Below are 18,018 nucleotides of genomic sequence, written 5' to 3'. Positions count from 1 at the left end.
TTGTTTTTCTTATTTCACTGTGGCCCAATGGAAACTTTTGCATAGACTGATGGTGTTCAAGAGGAACTTCCTAGATAAATACCCTGTTTAGAGGGAATGGGGCTCTCAAGAAACAGAGCTTGTTGCTGGGTGGAGCACTGAGCCAGGCCCTAGAAGCCTGGGTTCAAGTTCATCCTCCTACCTGTGGCCAAGGTTCACCCTTGGTGCCTCAGCTGTGTGAGGCTACAGCCTCATATTAGCTGTGTGACCTTGGACAAGTCATTTCACCTCTCTGGGCCTCAGATTGTGGGGGTTAGTACTGGCCCATGGTAAGCATCCAGTTGACAGCAGCTGTGATTTTTTTATTTTTTTACATCCAGTGACTTCTTCCTGAACCTTTCTTTTGAATCTAAATTATTTCTTTTTTCAGATCATAAGGACCACATGGATGAATCATTTCTAGACTTAAAGACTCTTGGGATGGAAAAAAACATGCAGAAAATATTGGATGTAAAACCTGATTTGCCAACTTTCTCAAAAGTAGAGATCCGAGTGGTAATTTGCCTCTGCAGTGACTGATGTGTGGTGAGGGTGGGCCTGAGGGCAAATCTGTCCAGGTGCCCTGGCATCACTGGTTCAGAGTCAGATCCTCCCTGTTAGCCTAGCATCTGTTATCAACTGGTCAGTGCCTCGCAGTACCAGTGGTCCAGTGTTTGAACAGCAAGGGGGCTTTCAAATGTGCATAGCAGATGTATCATCACACTGATGTTGGCCAGGTCAATCTCTGGGCCCTCCTTTTCATATCATATGTTATATTCTGCAGAAAATATTCAACAAGCTATATAACATTACGCCATGAGTTTGCCTAAAATTTGCTTCTTTCTGTAAACTCAAAAACCCAAACACAGAAAACGTAGCAGAAGGTAGCCATGATGATTAAGAAGACATGAAAGTTCTAGAATCAGAGACCTGCCTGTGTCCTAATCCCAGCTCTGCAAACCAAGTGACCTTGGCGGGCTCTTAACCTTTCTGGGACTCCATTTCCCAGCTGTAAAATGATGATGGAAAAATTAAAGGAGATAATTATGTAAAGTGCTTATCCCAGTGCCTAGGTCATAGTGAGCACTTAATAGATGATACTTGTGATTATTATTAAATAGTATTTCAATGGTATTCTTCAAAAAAGCCTTCCTTCCTTAGGGGGCTTAGTTTGATCTGCCCAGATTTGCAGAAGTAATTTGATTGTTAGATGGAAGGTGTTTGATTGGGCATTTGATTGACACATGACAGTGGACAGCTCAGGTTAACATTAATCAGAGAACCTGCTGGGCATGGTTTGCTGCCACAGCTGGATCCAAACCATCCTTGGGCTGTTGGAAGAAATAATTCAAATCATTCAATCTCATTTTTCTAGACATTTGCTAGACATGTGAATCTTCGGAAATGTGTTGCTTTGAGACTTCCCTGGCAGTCCAGTGGTTAAGACTTAGCCTTCCAATGCAGGGGGTGTAGTGTTTTCTCCTTTTTTGGGGAGCTAGGATCCCACCTACCTCAGGGCTAAAAAAAACCCCATAAAAACAGAAGCAATATTATAACAAATTCAATAAATACTTTTTAAAAATGATCCACATCAAAACAATATTTAAAAAAAAAGAATGAAAGAAAGATGTTGGTTTTCCTGCTAAGAGCAAACCCTCCTCTGAGAGTGGAAAGGGAGGAACCATCTCCAGGTGGGGAGCTCAGCTGGATCCCATATCCTGATCCTGCTTCCAAGATTTGCCTTCTCCCTGGCAACAACCCCTCATCCCACCACTGACACCACAGAACAGGAAACCTCCAAGGCTGGCAATAATTAAAAGGAGAGAAGGAGCAGGAGAAAGAATAGCTGAGCAAAGGCAACAGGACTCCTGTTTTTCTGACACTTATCTTCTCAGCCTCAGTGCTACTGATTTTTTGAGCCAGGTAACTCTTTGCCTGTGGGACTATCCTGTGTGTCACTGGGTGTTTGGCAGTATCCTTGTCCTCCACCCACTGGACGTCAGGAGCAGTCATGACGACCACCAGCGTGTCCAGGCATTGCTAAATGTCCCTGATCAAGGGAGAGTGGACAGGGTCATCCCCGGTTGAGAACCACTAGTCTAGAGGGCAGACATACAGTTTCCAAAGAACGGGATGAATGATGTGTCATTTCAAGAAGAGTTACGCTCTTAAGGGATAGGAACAGAGCTGTAAGAAAGCAGTTCACAGAGGAATCAGACTGGAATAAAAAACAGCTAGAAGGGGGCGACAGAGAATGAGATGGCTGGAGGGCAGCATCGAATCAATGGACATGAATCTGGGCAAACTCCAGGAGACAGTGAAGGACAGGCAAGCCTGGAGTGTGGTAGTCCATGAGGTTGCAGAGTTAGACATGACTTAGTGACTGAGCAACAACAACTGTCAAGTTATTCTTTAGTAACTTTCCAGTTCTTCGGTTATTCTTTGGGTTATTCTTCTGGATGTAGAAGATCATGATGGAATACCAAGAGAGAGTTTTCATTTCTTTTTTTATTTCAGCCTCAAAATAGCCTTTCCAGCCCAGGGTCCGTCATGGCCACCGATAAATTAGGGAAAACAGATGCAGCTGAGGCTCTGGATCTCAGTGAAAGGCTGGTAGGTACACCCAGCATCAGTCCCCCTCCTGTCCAAACCTGCAACCCCCTCAGGCAGTGTTAACCACCAGACAGCCTAACTAAACATCAACCCTACATAGATATTTAATCGTTATTACAGCTCTGCGAGACCCATTTACTATCCCAGCATGGGTTGGAAATTGCAGAGTTGAATTCCTTGGAAAACTGGGTAGCAAGAATAAATGTTTCTATCTGTTGTCATTTTCCCCCTGGTTCTCAAAAAGGCATAGCGTAAATGGATGCGGGGAACATGAAAGTCGGATTAAAAGCCCCAGTTGTACTCCTTTCCAAAGCATGTGTTCTCTGTGATTGCAGAAAATGAATGAAACAGAATTAGACACTTGCCTCCCTATTAAAGGGCTTCCCAGGTGGCTCAGTGGTAAAGAATCCGCCTGCAAGTGCAGGAGATGCAGGTTTGATCTCTGGGTTGGGAAGATCCCCTGGAGGAGGGCATGACAACCCACTCCAGTATTCTTGCCTGGGAAATCGCATGGACAGAGGAGCCTGGCGGGCTACAGTCCATGGGATCGCAGAGAGTCAGACACGACCGAGTGACTAAGCATGCACACACACTCCTTATTAAAGCAGCCGCCAGCGGAGGTGGGCCAAGCCTCTTACCTGCGAAACACTTTCTCGTAGTACATGGATATGAGCAAAACACTCGGGAGTCTGATGAACATCAAAGATATGTCAGGTCACGTGTCTATGAAACACCTCTCCCCCAAAGAGAGGGAGAGAGTCAACCAGCTTCGACAAAGAGACCTCGACATGGTGTTCGATAAGATCACCCAACTCAAGAACCGGCTGGAGAGAAAAGAGGAGCTTTTGAGAGGATACGAGAAAGACATTGAACAGCTCAGGTAGGGCCCATGTCCCCGCAGAAAGGCCCAGACCCCCATTCTCCAGGCTAAACCTCAGAGCAGCAGCAGACCTCTGGACCAAGACAGGAGGACAGAGGTCTGGGTGTGGGGTGTGCAGGGGAGGCGGGATCATGACTCAGGGTCTGATGGAGCAGTTAAAGTGCCCTATACTCTCTTAAGGGGTAAGGTGCACATTTTATGAATGTATCTGATATTTCACCATGTGTGTGCTTTTCATAATTCCATCTTATTTTCAGTAGTATCAGTTCCCTGACCCTCCCTGGGAAATTGGGAGGGGCTGGTAATATAACGTGTGTCAGCTTCATGCCATACTTACACAGCCCATGAGCTATTTATTCTGCCCTCTAGTCCCCAAACTTCATCATTCTCTCCCACTTGTAATGAAACCGCTAAGTTAGGCGTACACAGAAGTATCTTGAGAATCTCCCAGGCAGGGGCATTGCTGGTAAGTGAGAAAGATGAGGGGAAAAGAGACTTTGTCTCTCTCCCGTGTGCTCAGGCAGAGCAAAGTGTCGGTTCAGATGTACCAGTCACAGGTGGCCAAGCTGGAAGACGACATCTACAAAGAGACCGAAGAGAAGGCGCTGCTCAAGGAGGCCCTGGAGCGCATGGAGCAGCGGTTGCACCAGGAGAAGAGGGTCAACAGGGCGATCAGGCAGCAGAAGGTGAGTGGTGCCTGCTTGGAGCAGTCTCTGAGGCTGCCCCTCAGCCCCCTTTAGAAATGGCCAGCTGAGGTCCCAGCAGGATCTAGGCAGTGCAGGATGCATTTACTGATGCAAAGGAAAGGGGCAGAATAGCATCAGACAGACCTAAGTTTAGACTGTAGCTCTTCCATTTACTGTGTGACTTCAGGCAGGTTTCTTAACCACTCTGAGACTCAGAGTCTAGCTTGTCTGTATTTTCTTTCTTTCTTTTTAATTTAATTTTTAATTTTGTATTGGAGTAGAGCTGATTTACAATTTTGTGTTAGTTTCAGGTGCAGAGCAAAGTGATTCAGTTATACATATACATGTATCCATTCTTTTTCAGATTCTTTTCCCAGATAGGTTATTATAGAATATTGAGCAGTATTCCCTGTGCGATACAGTAGGTCTTTGTTGATTATCTGTTTTATATATGGTAGTGTGTTTGTGTTAATTCCAAACACCTAATTCATCCCCCACCACCTTTTCCCTTTGATAACTGTAAGTTTGTTTTCAAACTGTGAGTCTGTTTCTGTTTTATAAATAAGCTCACTTGTATCAGTTTTTTAGACTCCACATATAAGTGGTATCATATGATACTTGCCTTTCTCATCTGCCTTACTTCACTTAGTATGATACTCCCTAGGTCCATCTATGTTGCTGCAAATGGCATTATTTCATTCATTTTATGGCTGAGTAACATTCCATTGTATATATGTACCACATCTTCTTTATCCATTCCTCTGTCGGTGGACATTTAGGCTGCTTCCATGTCTTGACTGCTATAAGCAGTGCTCTCTGAGACTCATAGTCTAGCTTGTCTGTTTTTTTTTTAACTTTTAATAATTCATGTATTTTATCTTGTTCTTTCTATTCAATAACTATTTTTCTGCCAGTTTTATTGAGATGTAATTGACACTTGTATTGAGTTTAAGGTATACAGCATAATGATTTGACTTCCAAGCCACATGAAGTAATTGCCACAATAAGCTTAGCAAACGTCCTGAGTTTTTTAAAGTGGTGTCTATTGTTCTTACTTTCATTGCTCTGCCAGGTGCAAGGGATACACAGATGAATAAATTCTCTGAGAATAAAGATTTTTAATTTGCTATTCTGAGTACCCAGAGAATAGTAGACACCAAATAAATATTTGGTACATGGATAGATGGATGGACAGGTGGATGGATGGATGGATGGATGGGTGGGTGGGTGGATGGAAGGACAGGTGGATGGATGGATGGATGAACACCAGATCAATGGATCAGTAGGTGTTCAGGTAGATGGATGGTCAGGTGAATAGATTTAGATGAATGTCCTTGAAGGACATATTTTTCAGTACAGAACATACAGGTAAAGAGCTGATTTCAGTCTGACTTAGTGGGGTAAGGGCTCTGTTCAGATCCAGAGAAGGGTACTTGGCTCAGTCTAGAGCATTCATAGAGTGTTTTCCAAGTGCTGACATTTGTTATGAATTGCAAAGGAGAGTTGGAGTTTGTCCACCAAAGGGATGGACAGGTGTGCATTCGAGGCTGTGGGAGCCACAGAGGAAAGGCATGAGGAGGAGGGATTGCTTCCTGGCATGAACTTGGTGAGAGCACTGACTTGAGAGACCAAGACTGAGACTCAGGCTGGTGATCCAGCTAAAAGAGGCCACCTCCTGCCCTCATCCTGCTATCTCATCTATCACATGGCACAAGACTCAGTGGGTCCTGGGGTCAAATCCCCCTGCTTACTGTGTGATCTTGTGCAAATCAGTCCCCCTCCCTGAGCCTCACTTTCCTCATCAGTGAATGGGAGATAAGAGCACCTGCCTTGCAGGATTGTTGTGAGGATTGAATACAACACAGGTAACCCTTCCTATCCAAGCTCTCACTGTCTGAACTCAGGACCAAACGGTTTCCAATGCCCAGGTACACCTGTCCAGGCTCTGAAGCATGCAGCTCAGGGCCTGGGACTCGGCAGCTGGATGCAGCTCTCTTCCCTGTGGCCAGCTGACCGCACAGGTGGTCTCTGAAGGGAGTGCTGCCCCAGACCCAGTAGAGCCTGCTGCCAAAAGTCCGCACACACATCGAGACAGGCATGGGCAGCACCTGAAAACCAGCTCCAGAAGCTCGCTGTAACCCTGTGCCTGCACTGCAGTCAGTAGTGGGGTCTCTGGTCTTCTTGGCAGTTAACACCCATGACCGTCCACTCCTGTTGGCAGCAGCATGTCACTAGCGCCCCTGGGCACTGGCACAGCGACTCCTAAAGAGATCAGACTCTCCCTGGTCCTTCACTCTCACCTAAGGTCGAGCAGATCTCCAGGAAGGCATCAGGCAAACAGGGGAAAATCACCATAGCCCCCATCTCTTCATGATGTCTGCAGGCATTGGGCTCCACTCATGCTATGCAGCCATGATCAGGGTTATTAATGCCTCTGGTAGCCCTGCCTGGTTGTCATGATGATCCCCATTTTACAGATGAGGAAACTGAGGCTCAAAGAATTAAAAAAGAGACTTGTCCAAGTTCATAGAGTAGCTGGTAGTTCACAGAGTCTTTAGTCGCTCAGTCATGTCTGACTGTTTGCAGCCCCATGGACTGCAGCCCACCAGGCTCCTCGGCCCATGGGATTTCCTAGGCAAAAATACTGGAGTAGATTGCCATTTCCTTCTCCAGGGGATCTTCCTGACTCAGGGATTGAACCCAGGTCTCCTGCATTGCAGACAGATTCTTCACTGTCTAAGCTACCAAGGAAGTCCCAAGTAGAGCCTTTACCCAGCCCCATATCTCTCTTGTCCTAGGTCGTGCATTCTTTGCTGGTCTGGCTCCCAGTTGCCTCCTTGTACCTATTAGTCTTTCTAACTTGGAGCTGTGTATTTTTGCATGCATGCTTGTGTGTGTGCCTGTGAGTATGTGCTGTGTGTTTGTATGTGTGTGTATTTGTGTGTGAGTGTGTTGCCTACATGAGCTCTAAGGAGGCCAGGCCTTAGAAGGTCATAGAAGGATGTCCTTCTCAACCAAGAGGTGATAGTCAGATGAGTTCCTTGCAGAAGGCTGCCCCCCATTCTGCAAACTTTCCAGGCAGGAGGTTTCCAAACAGCAGGCTCTCTGGCTTATAGCCCCAGAAATGAAAGTGGCTGTCCTGCTCTGAGGGAGCCCGGATGTGATGTTTCTAGGGCTCACCCTTCTGAATTAAACATCACAGACCTCAGTCTGCGTGTGTTATGGGGCTGCCTCAGGCAGAGGACAGTTTCCTTTCACACCAAGCAATGCCAGGGAGAGCTGGGCCACTGACAGAGTTCTGACTTTCCCTTTGATGTGCCCTCTGGAGAGCTCACCCCTCCCTGAGGCATCCCCCGACCCCCAGGGCTTGGCAGGCGAGGCCCCAAAGCACAGACACCAGACCACAGAATGGGACAGCAAAGGACCCAAAAAAGGCCATTGTCATGTACTGAAAACCTGAGGATTTACATAATTAGGCTTCACATGCATTATTCATGGGCTGCCTCGTTCATACACAATGCAGGGGACGTGCCAGCCTGTTTGGCACTAGACATCCTTCAGCAGAGAAGGGTCTGAAATGGCCAAGCTGAAGCTGTGTCAGGGTCCCCAGAAGAGCTAGAGCTGGGAGCTTTCAAATTTGTGAAATTCACAATTGGAGGAAAGATGTACATGAACTACAACCATAATCATGGCATCGCCAATGATATCATTTACTGAGCACTTTAAGTATCATTTACTTTATTATTTACCAAGGGGCAGGCACCTGCACCACACAGTACAGGCTTCATCTCTCCCGTCAACCCCACAAGGGAAGCTGGTGAGCATCAGCCCACTCGAGAGAGGGGAGGGCTGAGTTGTCAGAGGGTACCACTCCCTGGCTGTCAGCTGCATAAACAGGATTCCCTCCCAGCTGCTGCCCTCTCCAGCCCACCTCCACTTTCCCGCACCCCTTCCTTCTGCGTCTCCCTTACCCGGGTGCTGCCTCATATATCTCTCACCATTGCTCCCGGAGTATTCACTCCAGGACTCGGGTTTGCATTTGAGGCTTCTTATTACTATGTCATCAGAAATCCCTGTTTGTCAGGAAGAAAAAATAATAAACTTTACAGTTTTGCTGGATTCTAAAGGGCACATGTGTACATTCATCTTGGCATCAGTTTCTTCCAGGGAGTATGTCTTCATTGTTTTTAAGTGGAAATTAACAGAAAATAGAATTCCTCTTTCATTAGTTTTACACTTAGTATTTTCACAAGGAGCCTTAATTTTTAGCCTCCTGTACAAAACTTTGAAACTGTTCACCCTGTTCATTGAGCTCACGGGTTGAAGCACTGAGAGATGAAATTAACACATCTGAAGCTTCAGCATCCACCCCCCACCCCCAAAAATGCAGTTTGTCATCTTAAATGTTTGACCATCTCTTCACTAAGCAGCACTTTCCAGAATCAAAAGTTGTGTTTCCACACTAATACCTCTGGCTGTGAACATGAGACTTGACATGAAAGGCTAGGCATTCACAGAGAACCCTGAGTCTGTGGCTCTCTCCACGTGGCAGAGAGAAGGGACCCTGGCCCAGGCCGAGCTCGCGCTAATCCACGTCCAAGTCACTGGAGAAGGCCGCATTGTATCTCAGAGTTCAGAGGCCAGAGGCGGAGTCAAACAGCAGTCCAGCCCCGCCCCTGCCCCTAGTGACCCTTGAGCAGGTGGCTTGACCTCTGTATCTCAGGCTCCTCAACCAAAACAACCAAAGATGGTAACAAGAGGCCCATTCAGTGGGGCAGCGGGAGGGTTAAATGGCAAAATGCCCACAGTGCCTGGCACACGGCAAGCCCCGTTTCTAAGGGGGAAGAATAGACAGCCCATGGATGGGTGGGGATTCCTGCATTTCTTTCAGGGAGCTTCCTGCCAGCTGACGCCCTCCCTGGTCCTCCCAAAGCCGGCAGCTCTTCTGTGACGCTCTTTTCTCCTCCGTGAATACCACTCGGGTCACAGCCAAGAAAGGACCCAGATACCTTTTGTGAATGGGCTAATGCTGGGGTTTTTCAATAGGAAAAATTTAAATGCACAGAAGTGGCCATTTGAAAAGCACGCAAACCCTTTTACTTAGGGCTTGAAGTATAAGAAAGGCTGAAGGGCACCGGCTGCTTCTGGCAGAAACCCGTTCAGCTCGCCTGCCAATCAAATCTCCAGCCAATGAAGTCCTGACTAGGGGCGTGGCCACCGCTTTGCCTGTGGCCTCAGCCCAGCGAGCGAGCGTGTGTGATTAAGTCGCTCAGTAGGGTCCCGCTCTTTGCGACCCCGTGGACTGTTAGCCCGTCAGGCTCCTCCATCCATGGGATTATCCTGGCAAGAATATTGGAGTGGATTGCATTTTTTCCTCCAGGGGAATCTTCCTGACCCAGGGATCGAACCGGTGGCTCCTGCATTGGCAGGCAGATTTTTTACCACTGCGCCACCTGGGAAGCCCCTTCAGCCAGGCAGGAGCCCCCTAAAGTTCCTTCTGCTTAATTAGCTCACGTCCCTTCTTTTTAAGATGAGAATAAAAATGGCACCTAACTCAATAGCCTTGGATGAAATGGGAGGTTGCATATAAAACCAAAACCCTTAGTACATGGGACCACATAGGATACATGCTCACATGCCATCATGGTTATCCTCACTCTTCTATTTAACTCACTATTTTCCAGGATTTCCTTGGGCCCGGGTATTCTCAAGATCCTGGTTTCCTCAGCACCACTTGTGTGTTTTTAGCCAACAGGTAGAAATTGGTAGATGTTGTATAGGAGGAGTGTGCGATGGGAGGGGCTTGTGGATGGTGCTCTCCTGCCCACAATGATGAAGTAGGGCAATGTGGCTAGGCTGGTGCGGCATACAGATAGAAGATGGCTAAAGAAAAAGACCCTCACCTGCCCCCTTCTTCTGCCCACCAATCCCAGTGGATCCCAGCGTCTCCTAGCAACCTCTGAGGTGTGTCCCCAAATGGAACAGGTGGGGACACACTGAACACTGTCTTGCTCCCCTGATATTTTCACTTAGGAACGTTTAGAGGACCTCGAACAGAGAAATGCCAAAGAGTCAGCAGCTTGCAACTGTTCCTTCAAAGAGAAAGAGAGGCAGGTACAGAGACCCTTTCTGATCTTGCAGCCAGACACAAAGTAGATACCTTATTTTCAAAGGGCAAGAGCTTGTGGGGTGTAAATGCCAGCATAGGCAGCCCAAAAAACATTCCACCCTCCTCCACTCCCTTCCCCTCCCCGACCCCAGCCCCTGCCCCTGCCCCTTCTCCTGCCTGCAACCTGCACAAGGGACCTGAGAGACCCAGGATCTGGAAGTGAGAAAAGGCAGAAGGGCAGTGCAGCCACCCTGGGTGCTAAATGATTTGGGGACATAGAGACAAACCATAAGAAAAGAAGAAGGTAGGAGTGAGGAATCCCAGAAACCTCTGCCCTAAGAATGGAGTACAGTAGATGGACGAAGGCGGGGGTTGTACAAAATGAAGCCAGAAATAAGGATGAAGGTGTCTGTTACAACACCCCCTCACCTGCCAAAGGGGAGCCCCATTCGACAGTGGGCTTTCTGGCAGCCGATGGGAAATGGAAAACCCAGCATGGCCCAGAGTTTACTGTGTCCATGAGATACGAGTGTGATCCTCAGAAGTGTTCCTAGAACAAAGACGGTTCTGGATTCTCCTCCAGAGAGGACGTTGTGTGCTGTAATGAACAACACCCCTAAGAATAGCAGTGCAGTGATAGCTGGGTCATGGCTGTGCACAGCTCTTGAGAAAGACTGATGACATCATATCCCAGTGAGTCCAGTAAAAACGTGTGCACATGGGCCAGGCTCTGCCCTTCCGTGCCCAGCCGTCCACTGATTGAACTTAACCAAAAAAGATATTTCAGAGCAGTGTTCAAACTGGGGTTCCCTGGAGCCCTTGGGTGCCGTGGGAAGGGTATGATTCTCAACACACACACACCTCTCCCACCAGAGAAGCTCTCCATTATCTATTTTATACCCCAAGTTCCTCTTGGAATTTTGCTTGGATAAAAGGTTTAGGGGGAAAAAGGTAGGGGTGGGATGGGAAGGAAGGAGGTTGTTGGTTTAATACCACTGCTTTATAATATCTGGAAATTTGGATGGTGACTGCCTCAACTGAGTTTGTGATAAATATTGAGTAGCTGCAGGCTCAAGGCCTTCTCCATGAAAAATGCCTAGAGGACAACTATCTGTTCGATATGGGCGCATAAGCCTTCATGGACAATCCTCTGAGGGGAGAGTTAGCATCCTTCAGGGAGAATGGAAGAGATTTACTAGTACCTATGACCTGTCCCAAAAGATGGCCTTACTTCCTCCATGAATTTTATGAATCTCCAGTAGCATTGCCAGATTTGGGGGGGGGAAGGTGGGCAGAAACAGCATGCTCAGGATGTGTTAAATTTTAATTGCAGATAACAACAAACAGTTATTAAGTATAAATATGTCCTAAATATTGCACAGGGGCATACTCATAGTAAAAAGTATTTTGGTTTCATTCTGAAATTCAAATTGAACTGAGAATCCTGTACTTTATCTGACAACCCCTCCAACACTTACTGAGCACCAACTAGACACCAGGCGGGGAGGTTCTGAAGCAGGTGTCACAAGATGGCAGCCCACAGACATATTTCATTTGACTCATGGGATTTTTTTTGGGTACATTTCAAAGTAGGGCAGTCTAACAGAATACTCCAGATTTCCAGCTTCTCTGGGAAACTTGCAAGATCTGGGGACACTAGACCCACAATCCCACAAGTCATCAATACAAGCCTCCATCTTCCAGGCCCCTGAGGCGCTGGGCTCGTGGACTTGCTGCCACCCCTCCCCTGGCTCACCTCACCCACTTCCCTTACTTCCCTGGCCCCTGTAGGAATCAGGTCGGTGACCCCAGTTGATGCCTAGGGCTCTCTGAGAAAGTCCCCTCCTGACACCCCTACACGTTCACCTGCAGGATGTCGGTCTGCAAGGGGCACCCCAGTTCCCTCTCCCTTTGGTGTCTCCAGTGTCTTGGGGATGCTCTTTCTTTGATGAACTGTCCCTGAGGTGCGGACCCTTGAGCAGATCAGGGCAGCAATAGTAATCAAACCCCAGGGGAGTGGCAAGCTCCAGATTCTCAGTGATGGCTTCCCAACAGGCCCCCAAAGTCCCTGCCAGGGAGGTTAACCTCTGGGGTTTTTGTCATGCCTAGGCCATTGGGTGGAAATCGCTGGACATGTACAGCCTCTTCTAGTGACCTGGAAGGCTGTGCTTCCACCTAAAGCAGATCTGTCCTCCAAGGAGAATATAGCGTCCTTCATAGCCTTCTTGGTTGACCCACCTCCTTCTCTACTGGATTCTGGGACAGAGATCTCTAAGAGGTTCAGCAGGACAGTGTAACATTGCCCCAAAGCCACACCCCATTCTACAGACACCCCCCCGCCACATCCTTACCCACTCCCTCTTCTGCAGACTCTCATCCTCACACCCTCACCTAGGAAGGCTCAACATTTCATCCAAATGGGTAGCATCCAAAAGTTGAGAAAAATCTGTTGTTCTTTGATGCAAAAGACAAAGCAGAACACAAGCTAAAATTTGTCAATATTTTTTCTGTGTTAAAGAGACGAATGTTTGTAGAGGCGGTGAAGAACAAGATGCAGAACTCAAATTTCCAGGTGAGCCAGGAGAGGAGAGAAGAGAGAAAACCGTAGAACATCAGCAGGAAGCCCAGTTGACAGTAGCACTGTGTCTGTTGTGTCCTGAGCATTTAGCATGTGCCATGCACACACAGCTAAGCACTGGACCTGCAGTATCTCATTTAAGCTTCACAACAACCCTATGGGGGTAGGTTTTGTTATTATACCCAATTCTCAGATGAGGTGTCTGAGGCTTAGAGACTATTTATCCAGAGCCACACTGCTAAGTAGGAGACATCTGACACCCAGGTGAGAGTGCTGGCTTTTCTTCCTTGAGGTTATAAATTTCCAGGTAATAAACCTGATAACATTTCCAATGGTATTTCTCTTGAATTTCACAGAAGCATCCTCTAAAATTCTTTTAAAAGTTGAGAATTAAGACTTTGAAATCTTGAGCATGTTGAAACATTGCCATTGACAAATCAGCCCTGGAACTGGAATTAAGCCAATCCATGTTCCCACTTTGCAGAAAGTAGAGGCGAGCTCTCAGGAAGCTTGAAAACGGAACACATTTTGGTTGAATAAGAGAGAAGAGACATATTCAAGTTTGATAAAAGGCCACAGTCATTCTGAAGTAACCAAATTATCATGGGTAGAAGAAACAAAGATATTCTAGGTGAGGGATACATTTGGAAAATGGAAGCTTCTTCTCAACCAGCATCCTTGTTCTAAGGCCAGAAGATGGTTACTGTCCCAGAGCAGGACATTAAAATGACAGAGAGCGTCCTGGGGGCCCCTATGGATCTGAGACCTTCGCCACCCTGCCAAGTGGAAATTTGGGGAAGTTTGTCACTTATTCATTCACATATACAACTGAAGCGGAGGAGGAAGAAAGAGCCCTAAGCTAGGTTTTGTCTGAGGACCGCCTGGGGATGTAAAATGACAGAGGGGATATTGACATGGGTCCCAGATATTGTGGGAACAGTGTGCTTCTCTGAGATACGAGACCCCCTGGCATCTCACGCTGTCTTTGGCTTTAACAGAATAGGGGCAAATGGTGCTTTGGCTGAGAGCAAAGACCCAGCTTCCCATTTTCCTTGCACTCCAGCCCCAGCTTAGAAGTTGGTGTCTGAGAACTCCCTGGTACAGACAGGTTTCCTCCAGGTTCCCTGCCAAGTGTAGCTTGGGCGACTCCTTCCTCCAGAGTGGACCTGGAGTCCATCAGGGGATGGAGTCACCAGAATCACATTGATAAAGATGGGACGTGTAAAGTCTGCTCTCTCAGTCTCGCATAAGAGACTCCCAGAGTGTCTCAGCCTTTCTCATAGCAGAGTCTCCATCTCTAGTACACTTCAGAACTAGCACATTCTTCCTTTTTAAGATCCTATGGGATTCATATTGATTTTATTTTTCCTCTGCAGCTAACAGTCTTCTATAATTGTCAATCATATGCTAAAGGGGAAAATCTTCTAGTTAATAAATTGAATACCTAATCTAGGCCACATACTATGCTAGGAACTGGGGACAGACAAATGAACAAAGAGATACAATCCCAGCCTTCATTCATTCAACGAATATTTGTTGAGAGGTCTGCGATATGGCAGGTAATGTTCAGGTGTTAGGATTCAATCCCATTCTCAGTGGCAGCAATATCACCCCCGAGAGGGCATAACTCTACTTTTTTAATGTATAAAGCACAGAAATACACACAGTGCTATCTGTAATAATCAAATTTCATGGAGGTAAGAACTTCCCAGGTGGCTCGGCGGTGAAGAATCCGCCTGCAATGCAGGAGATGTGGATTTGATCCCTGGGCTGGGGAGACCCCTGTAGAAGGAAATGGCAACCCACTCCAATGTTCTTGCCTGGGAAATCCCATGGACAGAGGAGCCTGGTGGGCTACAGTCCATGGAATCTCAAAAGAGCTGGATACGACTTAGCGGCTAAACAACAAAAGCGATTAGGAAAAAAATGTCTAAGAAGGCTCTTTAAGGAAAAGGATGATAGTGAAAAAAAGAGTGAGAAATGCCGAGTTAGATCAATGAAGAAACATGTAAAACTCCCAGTCTTTCATGGCTTTTCATTCTGGGGCAAATAAATAAACAAATATTGGGTTGGATGAAAAGTTAATTCGGGTTTTACCATTAAAATATTATGGGAAAACCCAGATGAACTTTTTGACCAACCCAGTACTTTCTGTTGTTCCTGAGCTCAGGAACACTTTCCACAGGGACCTCTCCATCCCCCTCCCCAGTCCAAGGACCAGGAGAGGCCTCCCTGAAGTAGGGATGTTAAAAACCAAGACCTGAGGTGGTGTGGGAATGAACTGGGATCTTTGTGCCCAGATCTGCCATTTCAGTATGCCCTGAGTTAATTCCCAGTTAATTTCCAAATTTCCAATTTAAATGTCCTTATTTAAATGACAGGCTCCTATCCTGGTCTTGTTCTTCTAAGGGTGAGCAGGGAATGTGATTCCAAACATGCAGGATGAACGCCTGTTGCTGCCTGAGGTCCCTGGCTCGGGACAAACCCAGCCAGGCTCCCCCCACCCCTCGGGCCCACACTTGAATTTTCACATTTCCCATTCCTCACCCCTTCCTTTTCCCAGTTCAGCCATCCCCTCTGCCTTTTTCTGTCCCCGACCTCATCACTCAAAAAAGTGGACCAAAGTTTGCTCTGTGGTGCTTCCTACCCCAAGCTCATGGCAGACCTGGGACTTGGGAGAACCTGGGACTAAGGAATCTTCATTTTTAACAAACACCCAGGCTCTTGCTCCAACAGCCAACCTCGCACCAGGTCGGGGCACTGGCCCTGGGGACCCATCCAATTTTATTGAAAATCAAACTAAAAGGGATACAAAGTAAAACTGGTTTAGAGGCAAAAGATTTTCAACATTTGCTGCCTGTTTTCCTTTTATCTGGGCATTCCTGCCAATATTTACTCTGTGGGCTACTGTAGAGATGTTAGCCCATCTCACCCTGAAATGTTTTCCTGCAATGATTTTGAAAGCAATCTCAACCTGCAGTGATTTTGAAAGCAATCTCAAAGCACATTTCAAGGTTCCTGGCAGCCACCGGCATAGGTCAGGCACAGAACGTGATTTTTAAGCCTGTCTTAAAGTGAAAAGAGTTACAGAAATGGTCCTACCAGCCCCTTCCATTTAAATACACCCAGAACCTCCTCTCAACCCCCAAGGAAGACAGGACATTCTGGTCCCTATCTGACAGATGAGGAGACCAAGGATCATGCCTTCAGAGGCAGAGCTGAAACTTGACTACCTGTAGGCCTGCAGGCCCTCTTTCCCCAGGGGCATGAGTTGGAGTCAAAAACTTGCAGGAAGTAGGGCTGGTGATGTGAAGCCTGTTGGAAAGAAACTTGCAAGTTACAATCATATCTACAGTATAAACAGAACCATGTGAGAGAGAGATTCTTGGGTTGCAATGAATAGAAACCTACTCAGAAAGAGGGAGGGGGCTTTTCTAAGGATGTAAGAGTGAGTGCCTCATAAATACTGAGAGCTGAGAGAGAGCCTGGCCTCAAAAGAGAACTGGTAGGCCATCATCTCCCAAGCATCATCTCTCTTACACACAAACACACACAGAGAGCTCATATCACTTCTCTGTGTCTAAGTCTCCCCTGATCTCTTCTATCGCTGGTCATGTGATAAAAAGGGATGACCTCACAGTCCCCCAGTTCAAAGAACCAGCTCAGGTAGTAAGTAGCATCATAGAGCCCATAATCCTAAATCCTGGGAGTGACCATCTGAAAAGCCGAGCCAGTGCCAAAGTGCCCGATCAGCTAAGACCAGGGACAGAGTCATACTCATGACTGCCCCCAAGCCAGGGGCAGTGCATAGAATAGGATTAGACAGACTCCCCTTGAATATCCTGCATTTTCTCCTCCTAAGACATTAGAGACAAGACATTCAGTTTAGTAACAGCTTTTCGAGAGAAAGTCCATCCCAATGAATGTGCCCAGAATCAGAAACTCCTGGTTTCAAAAAAAAAAAAAAGAAAATATAAGAAGAGAAAGCATTATCTGTATATCTGGAAGGGAGAACACTGGAATGTCAATAAGGTTACCTGTGAGTAGTGTGAGAATGGTGGATTATTTTAGCTTCTTTTTGCACACATCTATGTCTGTATATAATTTCTTTTTTACAAATACTTTATTTTGAGCAAAAAAGCCGATTTGAATGGTATCTTTGGGGATCTCCTTAAAATTGTCAAGTTTGTGCATTTGTTGCTCTTGTTGAAGGTTGGAGCCAGAAAAGCCATTGCAAAGATGGACCAAGAAAGAGAGATGCTAAAGAGAGAGATGTCCAGCAAGTCCAGCCAGAGCCTTCTGTTTTCTAAGCCTGGTGGAAGAAACTAGAAATATCATCCCGCCGGGTCGCACGAGATCCTCCTCTCTGAGTCAGAGAGAATCTTCTGCACCAAATCACAAAGACACTTTTTTTAAGACTTAAAAGATTGTTACCCTGTGTGTTGCTTCCTAGACTGGTATTTTGCACAGTGCAATTTTTCGGAGTGTGTGGGGAGAGGGGCTCTTTTCATAGCTATCTACGAATGTAAACGCACTCAGGCATATGAAGAATTAGTTCGAAATTCTGACTCCTAGGCCCAGTAGATAAACTTATGTGTCTGGGTTGTGACGTACCCAAATGTCACACCTCCATGGAGCTCCAAGAAACCCACAGTTGAGAAAACCCAGGACATGTTACTGGGGCCACAGGACAGAAAGGTAACCTCAGGGGCTGCTGGGGCCACAGTATAGTGCATTTATATCTGAATTTCTTATAATAAATTTGAACACCAACCTGTTTTTATCGCTTCCATAACAATGAGTCACACGTATATGGCACACTGCAGTTTTCGAAACCCTTCTCATCTAATCTTCCTCCAAGCCCTGGGAGGTAAATAGTATTATATTCCCCATTTTACAAACGAGGAAGCTGAGGTCCAGAGAGGTTAAATGGCCCATCTAAAGTCACACAGCTAGGAAATTCAAGGGTTGGGTCTGGAACCCAGGTATTTAACTCCCGTCTCACACTGCCCGTCCTGTCACAGCAGGATAAGCCCAGTAGTTCAAGTCACAGGCCATCAGGACAGGCCAGCTACCCAATCACCAAAGGGCACACACTGCCCAGGTGGACACACTCTTTTTCCATGGTATTTGG

The 18,018-nt window shown here is 46.7% G+C and overlaps 1 protein-coding gene across 4 annotated transcripts in view; it reads left to right on the top strand.

The window, feature by feature from the left end:
• The window catches only part of FHAD1 (forkhead associated phosphopeptide binding domain 1), a 159,131-nt gene extending 141,478 nt beyond the window's left edge, over nucleotides 1-17,653 (top strand). For 3 of the 4 annotated variants that reach the window (XM_043924446.1, XM_043924445.1, XM_043924443.1), the window contains 6 exons: nucleotides 410-534; nucleotides 2,536-2,631; nucleotides 3,291-3,511; nucleotides 4,032-4,197; nucleotides 12,825-12,878; nucleotides 17,097-17,653. In XM_043924446.1, coding sequence (XP_043780381.1) covers nucleotides 410-534; nucleotides 2,536-2,631; nucleotides 3,291-3,511; nucleotides 4,032-4,197; nucleotides 12,825-12,878; nucleotides 17,097-17,213 — 779 coding nt within the window. In that variant the 3' untranslated portion in view covers nucleotides 17,214-17,653. The remainder of the gene's footprint in view (nucleotides 1-409; nucleotides 535-2,535; nucleotides 2,632-3,290; nucleotides 3,512-4,031; nucleotides 4,198-12,824; nucleotides 12,879-17,096) is intronic. The other variant, XM_043924444.1, reaches the window with a different exon arrangement.
• Nucleotides 17,654-18,018: the final 365 nt, after the last annotated feature.

This window comes from Cervus elaphus, chromosome 14 (genome assembly GCF_910594005.1).
Source record: "Cervus elaphus chromosome 14, mCerEla1.1, whole genome shotgun sequence".
Taxonomy (NCBI): Eukaryota; Metazoa; Chordata; class Mammalia; order Artiodactyla; family Cervidae; genus Cervus; species Cervus elaphus.
The sequence above is the reverse complement of the archived record's forward strand: the minus strand, read 5'-3'. Positions and strand labels throughout refer to the sequence as shown.